Source organism: Arachis ipaensis, chromosome B08, assembly GCF_000816755.2.
Source record: "Arachis ipaensis cultivar K30076 chromosome B08, Araip1.1, whole genome shotgun sequence".
NCBI classification, from domain to species: domain Eukaryota; kingdom Viridiplantae; phylum Streptophyta; class Magnoliopsida; order Fabales; family Fabaceae; genus Arachis; species Arachis ipaensis.
Genome location: NC_029792.2, coordinates 7,409,597 through 7,421,784, shown reverse-complemented (window position 1 = coordinate 7,421,784; position 12,188 = coordinate 7,409,597). Strand labels below are relative to the sequence as shown.

The following is a 12,188-nucleotide window of genomic DNA, read 5'->3' as shown; positions in this document are numbered from 1 at the left end:
TTATAATTTTTATTTTATATTTTATATTTTATATTTTATATTGACATAAGATGCTTAAGTTGAAATAGTAATTTCCTAAAGAGTTAAAATTTTGTAATAACATGAAACTTGCATATTATTTGTTTCCATACCTAGATATACATACAAATAGTATTTAGAAATAAAAATTCGTGCGCATTTTTTCATTTATACATAATGCTGCCACTTTTTTTAAAGTGGAAAATTAAATCTAATCTCTAACTACAACTTACTAATTAAGTATATAGAATTTAGGGGACACAGAAATAAAAATGATTTTGATAAAATTAACAAAAGAGAACTGACAGTGTTATCATAACTCTCTTTTTGCGTGTTGGGTTTGGAACATTTGTTTGGTTCGTTGATTTCTTCCATTCCTTCACAGAATCAATCCAGACAGAGCGATCAATGGAGTGAAGTTGTTGTTGGAGGGGATGATGAACGAGTTAAACCCTCTGTGTCTCTGAAGAGTGACCCTTGGAACTTGCAATTTTGAAGAAAAGGAATCTGGTGAGTGGTGTGGTTTGTGAGATTAAGAAGAACAAAGATTATAGACATGGCAACGGGTGAAGGTGACACCCCAAAACAAGAGCTTTTCCACCTTATCAAACGCTTCGGTGCTTTTGTCACTCTCAAGATCTCCAACCTCTTCTCCATCTCCCTCCACAACCTCGTACCTCTCCCTCTCTCTCTCTCTCGTGCTCTTAATTTTCAATGAGCTTATTCAATTGGATCTGATATGAATTATGATGCAAAACCTTATCTTTTTGTCGATTGTGGTTTGCCCTATTTGAACTTCTTTGTTACTGTTCACTGTTCGGTTTCCATTTTTTGTTGCGTTTGTATTTACTTATTGTTGATTGGGGGTCCGGGATAGTGTAGTTCTGAGCTGAATTTCTCAAAGTTTCTATCTTTTTAGTAAAATTCATCTGGGTTTTTGCAAGTTGCGACCTTTGAAAAAGGTGAAGAGTGGGTTGCTTTTACCTGACTCAAGTGAGCTGGAACTTAGCTTAGCTATGATTATTTGGGTTAATTTAATCAACTAAGCTTAATTTAATGCTGGATGTGGCCCTCTGTACAAAGGATAAGTTTGTATGCTCAGGTTTGTTGTCTAAATAGGCCCAAAAAAGGGGGAGAAAAGGAGGAGGAAGAAAGTGATTTAACCATACATCATAAGTGATCTCTTATAAAGATTGTTTGTTTTGGTGCTTGAAAGAAAAAAATTACTTTCAGGATGGTAATGATGATCTTTATCTGCTACTACTTATCCCTTCCGGTGAAGATATGTACTTTAGTAGGTCAAAGTAATGAAGTACTGTTTCTGTCTTTGTTTCAAAGCTTTAATCCTCATTAAACTATACTTGGTGATAGGATTTGCGCTCTATTGGGGCTGTAGCTGGTCTTGCTGTTGCCATTGTTTTCACATGGAGGATGTTGAGATCACCTTCTGGATCTCAACGCAGGCAACAAAAACGGCAAGGTGCTTCATCTAGTAATTCTGGAGTTGGTGCACATTCTAATGCCTCGGTAGCTCCTCCTGAAGTTTGTTCACCCTCAGATGATTCGAGGGCACAAAATGTTGTTGATGAGTTCTTTCAGCCAGTCAAGGTAAAATACTTTCATGGCTTTCCCCCCTTTTTTTCAGTGTCAAGGTCAGGCAATGCATGTGTTCTTTTGGATTAATAAAAGGGGAGCAGGTTTGCATTTGGTAGTTTTTTGTGTTATTGGTAATTCTAAGCTCTTTCTTTTTCCTTTCCTAATTTTCAGCCAACTTTGGGGCAGATAGTTAGACAGAAATTAAGTGAAGGAAGAAAGGTAATTATATACTCCCTCTGATTTTCTTCTGTGAACATGATCTGTGTTTCACGCAGTTTTTTCTTGCTATGATCTTCTAGAAATTAGCGTCTCCTTTGATGGTAAAAGATTTCTATCTGGAGTGAACTGATTGTTAACAATCCAGTTAGTAAGTAAAAATTCATCAATTTAATGCATTATAAATTAAATTGATACAAGAGATTAAGGTGTAAATGAAACCATTAAACTAAGGCTATTTATTGGTCTACTTTCAGGTTCAAGCTCAGTAGATTTTATATGTTACTTTTCTTTTTCTGGTCTATATTGATAGATGGTGCAGATACTTGTATTCTTTTTCTCGTGGAAACTTGAATAAGTTGTTTGCATTCATATCTTTGTGCAACATAAGTAGTGAAAAAACAGAATTAAGATGTTTGATGACGTGGGGAACATTTCCTACAAGTTTGAGTTGTTACATGTGGTTTTGATCAATGTTTACTGACTTTTATGGCCACTATGTGTACATAGGTAACTTGTCGACTTCTTGGAGTGATCCTTGAGGAAAGTAGTCCAGAGGAGCTTCAGGTGATGAGCTTGTTCTGTGTGATGATTTTTTTCCTTTATAAGAAATGAATGTGAATAAAGAAACCAATGTGGTTCATCTTGTTTGTTGGCAGAAACAAGCAACTGTGAAGTCCTCTGTGCTGGAAGTGTTGTTGGAAATAACAAAATTTTGTGATTTATATCTCATGGAACTAGTTTTGGATGATGAAAGCGAGGTGTGTAATTTGTTAGATTATATCATTTACTCTTCACATCTTATCTGATGAGCTTAATGGAACTAATGAGCAATATTTCACATCATATGCTGCAAATTCACTATCTTCCAACTTTATCAAACTAATTTATAAACTGAATGATTTGGAACTAAGATATGTATATCTGCTTGAGGCAAAAACTTCTAGACGAGGATTCAATGCTTCAGGGTTGCTGTTGTTACTTGTTTGTGAGACATTTGACACACATACACACAAACATATATAAATAATCTCGCTCTGACTCTTTGTCCAGCTTATCCTTCACACTATATAATGTTCACTGTTAGGTTATCACCATCTAGCAATTGCTAGCTGAACTTGCTGAGTTTGTATTTCATCCTGGTGTTGATATTAAGTTGGCACAAACTAAAATTGCTTGCAACTGTATTGCCTCTATTTTGGTAACTGCATTGTTCAAAATAATTTACGCTTTTAAGCCTGGATTATTTATGCAGAAGAGAGTACTTGTTGCATTAGAAGAAGCTGGGGTATTCACTTCTGGTGGTTTGGTTAAGGACAAGGTATGTGAATATGCACCAGTTGTTACACCATAAAATGTATTCACTTCGCTGCATGTTACTTTAGTGTTCCTTTTAAGAGTTTTTCAGTGCCTCTTTATATCTTCTTGATCATTATTGGTACTGGAACGATCAAGAAAAGGGATTGACTTAAATGTTGAAAAGTAAAATTGTATCAAAGACTCTTGAATGCGCATATCATGAATGCAGTAAATATCCACTGCTTGCCAGCTACTTTTTCTTCTGTGCTTAATGATAACCTTTATGATACCTATATGCAGGTTCTTTTCTGTAGCACAGAAAATGGACGATCATCGTTTGTTCGGCAATTGGAACCGGATTGGCATATTGACACGAATCCAGAAATCATCAATCAGCTAGCTGTAAGTTCCTTATATATTCAACAACTCAAAGTTCATATGCTAATGTTAAATTCAATACGGTATCTAATGATGAACAAATTATGTTGCAGAGGTTTATCAAGTATCAACTTCATGTATCGCCCTCTAGGACCGAACGAACAGCAGCCAATGTGTTCAGTGCTCCTTCCCTGGAACAGTTCTTTGGATCCATATAAGACTCAAACCTCCACAAATCAAATGTTTTTTTATGAATTTCTACTAGTTTCTTCCTCTATGAATTGTGGATTCCACCTTCACCACACTTTACTTTTTTCTCAGCTGTTTTAGTTGTTTGAGAAATAGGTTATATGATGTTATTCGAGCTTAATATGGGTTATCACCCTGCATAGGTGAAAAGACATGCAGTGTATGTGCAATGATGCTTTAAGGAAGAAGTATCATTTTCTTTCTTTTTCTCTCCTTTGGTTTAAAGTTAGTGCATTAGATTGACAACTTCTGTTATATATTTGTATTTGATAATCATAGTTACATGATAATATGATATGCCCTCATATGGTCATGGACAAGCTAAATGGTTACACTCCTAACTTCAAGAGGACATGGGGAACTTCATTGACACTATTTTTGTAGTATTTTGTAATGTGCTACAAGATTCAAGATATAGCATTTCATAAATACTCGAGCTAATCCATATTTAGGGCAAATCACGTAAATAAACTAATTGAAGCACAAAATTACATGGATCTCCTAAAATAAAAAACGTTACGTGCATCCTTTCATACACAATTTTATGTAAATCGAATTAATTAAAGTTGATTTAGTCATTCTAGTAGTAAATCGAATCAAATAGATTTGAATTACTTGGTACATGCATTGAATGCATTAGTTTTGATTTAAAAGGAAATGAAGTTTACTCATAATAAATCGAAATCATTGGCTTCGAATTATACACATGCTATTTGTCCATAGTAATTTGAATTGAGTAGATTCGAATTGAGCTATAATAAATCGAATGGAGTTATTTCGATTTGCGTTGAACGAATGCTAGTGGTAAATCGAATTCATTAGTTTCGATTTAGTGTATATATCTCTATATAAAGAATTTGAATTCACTTGCTTCGAATTACATTTCACCAAAACCCACTCCCAAACCTCATTCCAGATAAAGTTTGCGCCAAAAAAACCCCTAATATTCAAACTGTGAAAATGGAAGACGACCCGAATCGTATCTATCGGTTAGACGGCGTCGCCTATATTGCCGATTCTATCTATGAAGAGGTTAGTTTCTGAAATTAAATATCTTTAAAAAATAAGTTGTGATGTTAAGTCGTCTAGAATTTCATTATATGTGCTATTGAGATTTTTAAACTACAAATGGTAGTTAGAGTAGTGATTTAGTGGTTTGTTAGAATTTTTAAAGTACAAATACAAGGTGTAATAGTGATAAACAATACTTAGTTAGAGTAGTGATTAACTAGATTAGAAATTTTTAGGAATTTAGGTAAATCTAATTTAAATTTCAAATGCTAGATTAAATAGGTAGTAGAAGTTTGGTAAGGATTTAAATTAGTTTATTTTTTAAAATTTAATTTTATTACTGTTTAGTTTTGATTTATTTAAAATTAATGTAATTTAATCCTTAAGTGTTAGTGTTTAAATTAATATAATTTAATTTAGTTTAATTTTATAATTTACGTATTGAATATCAACTTAACTATATACTGTTAGAATTTAAGTCAATTTGTTTAATGCAATTTAATTAAATTATTGAACGCTAGGTTATCTATGTCCAGTGTTACAACATAATTTACATTAAAATTTATTTTTAGTAGAATTGTCCGTTTTAGGTGGTTTTTGATATAACTTGGATATGATTTTGTTGAAAAGGGTCTGCATTATTTAGTGGTCTTTTGGTGAATTGGTTTGTTAATTATGATAGTTCTAAAAGAATTTTTTTATTGTGGTGCAGCTATATTGATGTATCACCAGCATGGTATGTCCCTAGACGACAGAATACCGTACCTGTGGATGGTCGACTTAGCCCATCTCGTGAGACTCAATGACCACTAATTTAGATTAGATGAGCCGCTGGTCAGTGTATTTGTCGAGCAGTGGCGGCCCGAGACTCATACCTTCCACATGTCATTTGGGGAGTGCACAATTACGCTTCAGGATGTTGCGTACCATTTAGGCCTTCCCATCGACTTACAGTACGTCAGCGGGTGCCTGACGGACTTCGAGCGGTTTATTGATGGCGAGCGACTTGCATAGGATTGGTTCCAAGAATTGTTAAGTGTGTTGCCTCCGGCGGACTGTATAGACAAGTTCACTGTGAAGTGCACTTGGATGCAGGAGACATTCAGTCACCTTCCTCACGACGCAGACAAGAAAACTGTCAGGAAGTACGCAAGGGCATACATCATGATGCTATTATCCACCCAGCTCTTCAGTGACAAGTCCGGTACACGTATGCATATCCGGTGGCTACCGAACGTAGCATGATTGGAGGATATGGGTGGATACAGCTAGGGATCTGCCACTCTGTCGTGGTTATACCAATGCTTGTGCCGTGTGGCCAACATAAATGTGGTTAAGTTGGCCGGTCCGTTACAGATCCTCCAGTCATGAATCTTTTGGCAGTTCCCAGGTTTCAGGCCCGATGGGTTTGACGCCTTTCATTGGCCATTAGCTACGAAGTACTCACTGTTTATCGTTGTCTTGTTTAGTAATATATATTACATATTATTGTCATTGTTCATAACATGTATTGAGTGTCAGGTGGTCTGGTTATCAGCCAAAATTGAGTGAGAAGGGGCCTAGAGACACGCAGTAGAGGCTCAGAATAAATTTACACCGGCCAAGGGATGTAAGTGTTTTACCTTTGAAGCATTCATTGTTGGTGTTCCTTTAAACTATTTACTAGGTGTAAGTTGACTTGCAATATTCTTCATTGTTTACCAGTTCATGTGGATGCCATATAGCGCACCGGAGGTTGTTCAAGTAGTTCATCCCGAGATCTTGGAGTCCCGACATATGACACTATGGCGGGCTACGACGACATTGATCTACTTTATTGTGATAGAGTGGCATTAGGTGGATAGGGTGTTACCACAGCTTGGTGGAGTATACCATCGCCCACTACCCACACTCGATATTGATTTTCTGATGACGAAGGATGGCAGAGGCGGAGACCGATGATTTTCGAACACTCTATAGAGTTAGCACGTACATTGGACCAGTCGCGCCGACCATGTGCTACGTTAAAGCAACAATAAAGCGTAATACAGTAGACAATCGATAAAGCAACATAATAAAGCGTAATACAGTGGATAACCGAACAAGCAACACAATAAAGAAAATACTAAACTCCACTAACTGCTTCAGAACCCCTGGTGCCTCCTCCCTGTGGACAACTCAGCCTAGGATGACTAGGCTGTGTGCATAGCCCACACCACGTTGGTTGATTTGGATCAACCTTTGTCCATACTAGTGTGAATTCTAGTGCGCCTCGGATGACCTTCAGATGCATGTCTCTTACTGTGATCAGGGATGACTATTGGACTATCATACGGTGGCCAGAAGTGATATGGAAATAAAAGGATAAACAAGACAAGAATTGAAATTAAATAAAAAGATACATTGAAATTGAAAATAGAAATAAAAAGATAGATTAAAATTGAGTATAAAGAGAATTACTCTAATTTCTACCCAATTTCTTGACGCAACAAGAAAGGGACTCCTCAACTTAACTTGTCAACGCCATAGTTTGGGAATTGATTTGAAGGGACTCCTCAATCTTCTACTCAATTTCCCGATGTAACAAGAGAGGGACTCCTCAACCTCAATTGTCCACACCATGGTTTCATCACGAAACCAAAAGGGGTTTTGAAACCTCTAAAAATTCTATACTACGACTACAATAGCTAAGGAGGTATTTATAACCTCTTATTAGGTTAAAACAAAGAAAACCCTAAAGCCCATAAACATAAGGCCCAATCTAATAATTAAATAAACAAAATCAAAATATATTAAATTACATTAAAACATTCTAAAAATATAAACTAATATCTTCTAAATAACACTTGAACTCTTCATATCACGAACATTTGAAGCACGTATCATTCTCCTCCTCTTCAAAAAAGATTCGTCCTTGAATCTTGTAGGTGAAAAAAATTAGTATATGAAAAGGACAATAATTACAAGGAAAATAATTTCTTTTTTTTATTTTTTTCTTTCTTTTTGTATTTTTTTTTGCACTGTACGCTTTTTTTTAACAATAAGGAAAAGCAAACGAAAATAAGAACTTAAAAAAAGACTCAACAGACACTAGACTCTTTTTTTATGATAAAAGAAGAACAAATATAGATTAATAAGAATTAATCTAATACCTAAGCTCTGATACCAAATGATAAAGAAATAAAAGGATAAACAAAAAGATAAGGATTCAAACTGAATAAAAAGAATACATTGGAATTGAAATAAAAATAAAAAGGATAGATTGAAATTGAGTACAAAGAGAATCACTCTACTTTCTACCCAATTTCTTGACGCAGCAAGAAAGGGACTCCTCAACCTAACTTGTCAACGCCATAGTTTAGGAATTGAATCGAAGGGACTCCTCAACCTTCTACCCAATTTCTCGATGCAACAAGAGAGGGACTCCTTAACCTCAATTGTCAGCACCATGGTTTCATCACGAAACCAAAAAAAGGGGTTTTTAAACCTCTAAATCATTCTATACTACGACTACAATAGCTAAGGAGGTATTTATAACCTCTTATTAGGTTAAAACAAATAAAAATCCTAAAGCCCATAAACATAAGGCCCAATCTAGTAATTAAATAAACAAAATTAAAATACATCAAATTAAATTAAAATATTCTAAAAATGTAAACTAATAAAATCTTCTAAATAACACTTGAACTCTTCATATCACGGACATTTGAAGCACGTATCATTCTCCTCCTCTTCAAAAATTAATTTAGTTTGGTGGACTTTGTCATGATAGAGTGGTATTAGGTGGATAGGGTGTTACCACAGCTTGGTGGAGTATAGCATCACTCACTACCCGCACTCGATATTGATTTTCTGATGACGAAGGATGGCAGAGGCAGGAACCGATAGTTTTCGAACACTCTATAGAGTTGGCACGTACATTGGACCTGGCGGGCCGACCATGTGCTACGATAAAGCAACAATAAAGCGTAATACAGTGGACAACCGATAAAGCAACATAATAAAGAGTAATACAGTGGACAACTGAACAAGCAACACAATAAAGAAAACACTAAACTCTACTAACTGCTCCAGAACCCCTGGTGCCTCCTCCCTGTGGACAACTCCACCTAGTATGACTAGGCTGTGTGCATAGCCCACACCACTTTGGTCGATTCGGATCAACCTTGTCCATACTAGTGTAAATTCAAGTGCGCCTCGGATGACCTTCAGATGCACGTCTCTCACTGTGATCAGGGATGACTATTGGACAATCATACGGTGGCCAAAATTCTTCTGGAATAAGAGGATTGAATCCCATCCTGTAGACATTAAACATTGTGCTGAGGCGATATACCTCATAGACATAAGTTGCCCAACTCAGGCGGGATTATGCACAGCAAGCAACTGCATGACAACATGGATAGTGAAGTGCCTGAAAGTATCCGCAATCGCAAGTCTGATCTCTCAACGAGATTCTGTAAGTACCAAGTGAGAAATTACCTGTTGGAGTAGTCTCGGCCATGTTAAACTCTGAATTATTCCGATCATATATTGTCACCGTAAAACATATCGATGCCTTTAGGTTTGCCTTCATTGCCTTCACAAGTGATTGACTAAATTACTGATCTGTCCCCAACTGTGTCCTAGCCTTTCTTCCTTTGCGAACAAAGAACTCTGCCAATCTCCCATAAGTGGACTTCACCAAGAAACAAACTAGAAGGTTCCTGACACCCTTGATCACCGAATTAACACATTCAGAAATAATTGTAGTCATATGGTCGAATTTACGACCCTCATCCTGGTGCTGAGTCCACTTGTCATACTCCATCCTATTGGCCCAGTCACACATTGCCGGATCTTCAGTCCGGAGGATGTCAAACCAATAATCAAACTCGACCTCAATCTTCACATAAGAAGCGTTGACTAGAAGCCTACTGGCATCCTTTCCCTTGGAACTCAACGCAAAATTCGCTGCAACGTGCCTGATACAGAATGTACGATAAGCAGCAGATGGAACACATCCACCATCAGGGCCTCCAAGGTGGCCTTGATCCTATTGCGCCTATCGGAGATCACGAGAATGCCCGGTTGAGGAGTTACGTGTTGCTGTAAGTGAGACAAGAAAAAAGATCATGACTCCGCATTTTCACCCTCCACTAGGATAAAAGCAATAGGAACGATACTAGAATTTTCATCCTGAGCTATCGCAACCAGCAAAGTTCCCCCATATTTGCCGTACAAATAGGTCCCGTCAATACTGACCAACGGCTTACAATACTTGAATGCCTCGATGCACGGTGGGAATAACAAAAAAAATTCAGTGAAAAAATGCTAACTCCCCGTCAACCTGGCCTCCAACTCGCACAGGACTCGTCTTCAGAAATGTGATACTGCCTGGCATTGTTATCTGCACACCGAGCACCCATCTTGGCAGCTCATTAGGCATCCTCCCGATCCTCATATATCTGTGCGACGGCCTTCTGCTTAGCCAACCACACCCTCCTATATGTAGGTCTGAAACCAAAATGTGCCTCCATCGTATTTTGCAGAACCTTGATGGACACAGCTACATCAGCTCTGATCATAAGAAGGATGAAAGCAGATATCACATGATATCCAAGCTTCCTGTGATCACATGAGATTAAGGTGACCAAACATGTATGAGTTCTGTTATACTATCTGACCTCCTAGATACCCTTCCGCCGCTGTAGAGTGATCCAAATCAACCCATTTGCAACTATTTCTGAACTCCTTACACTTGCCGTAGTACTTGTCATGATCCGATTCCATCACTTTGTACTCAATCCCACGGTGGATGCTATAAGTCTTCACACATAAGACGACTTCCTCTTTATTCTGAAACTGCTAACCAACCTGGAACTCAGCTAGACCTACGGTATCCTGTGAATCTCTAGCGCCAAAACCAGATTCTACATCCGGTAACCCATCCGGTCTCATCGCATCCAAGTCTAGAGCAGAAAAGTGCGATGGGTACTGCTTAGTTCCTAAGCTCGATGCTCTATCAGCCCCAACAGGAATACTCCTCCCTATATCATCATCGCTGTCATCATCAATCGTGGCGGGCTCTACTCGTCACCATCCCCTAAGATATCTTCCACTGCATCCGGTTCTCCAACTGCCTAGAAATCGAAATCATAACAGGAGTATTCATGTTAACACCTAGTTTCGCAATCTCATCACAGTGTAGATCAGCTGCGAAATATGGAGATGTCACCAAATCTCCCGTAGATGCAATTACAAGTAGAGATGAAGACGCAACAACAGGGGTTGAACTGGAGACTGCTGTCATTGGTACTGATTGATGATTTCGGTTCGATCCTCTTGATTTAGAGACCACATCCACAAACTTGGCCAATAGTTCAGGAATTCTCACCTTGGGAAATTGGCGATGACAGTGAAATAAAACTTGCAGATCCTCGTCGCTGTCTATCACAAACGAGTCGTATTTTACCCATCGCAAACTACAGAAATTAGAATTCTGTAATATAATTTTTCTATCCGTTTCATTCCCAATTTTTATAGAACGATATTATGAAAATCAACAAGGATTGTAGAAGCTCTAATAAAGACATTCAATGGATCCTTGTTAGTAAATTTTATACCCGATCATGTTTTTTACTTAATCATGTCTTTGTAGTGCACAAGAACTAGAATTAAACCAATTCAATACTATGATCCTATTTATATAACATACGCTCCTTAGGTAAATCGAATTAAATCAATTCGATTTAATTAATATGCATTGCTTTCTTAGTAATTACCATGTTCTTTGCTTAGTGTAAATCGAGTCATATAGATTCGAATTACATGCAATCAGATACAATGTAAATCAAATCATATTTATTCAAATTACATGTGTTAGGCTGCGTTTGTTTATAGGGACGTGACATTAAAACAGAGACACTGAGACACAAAATCGTGTTTAGCAGATGAGACATGGACAGAGACAGTGTGTCCAGAGATACTGAATTAATGTATTTTGTGTTTATCTTGACAAGAAGGACACATAGACACTAACAAGTGACACAACTTATTTTTTCTTTTTTTTTTTTTCATTATTCTTGTTAATTTTTCATAATTATATTTTTTATTATTCTCAAATTTTTTAAATAAAAATGAGAATAAATTAGATTTTCACAATTTGTTCTACTTTATTACCAAACAGAATATAAGAACACTAAATTTTGTGTCTCTATTTTTTATATCTTGTTTTTTAGTATCTTATCTTATCCTGTTCTCAAAAACAAACACAATTTTAAAATCCGTTCAATATAAATCGAATCATATTGATTAGAATTATCCTAAGTCCTAATAAATTGAATTAAATTGTTTTGATTTACATAAGATTAGAACATGCATATAACATTTTTTGTTTTAGAGGATCTATGTAATTTCTTTCTCCAATTAATTTTTTTATGTGATTTGCCCCATATTTACCT

At 36.6% G+C, this 12,188-nt stretch overlaps 1 protein-coding gene across 1 annotated transcript; it reads left to right on the top strand.

The window, feature by feature from the left end:
• Positions 539–4,131, top strand: LOC107613518 (peroxisome biogenesis protein 22; the record flags this gene model as incomplete). Its single annotated transcript, XM_016315555.2, is given in 8 exon segments — positions 539–691; positions 1,390–1,626; positions 1,786–1,833; positions 2,341–2,397; positions 2,490–2,591; positions 3,086–3,151; positions 3,430–3,531; positions 3,621–4,131. Coding segments are annotated over 8 exon segments (834 nt in total). The 3' UTR covers positions 3,726–4,131.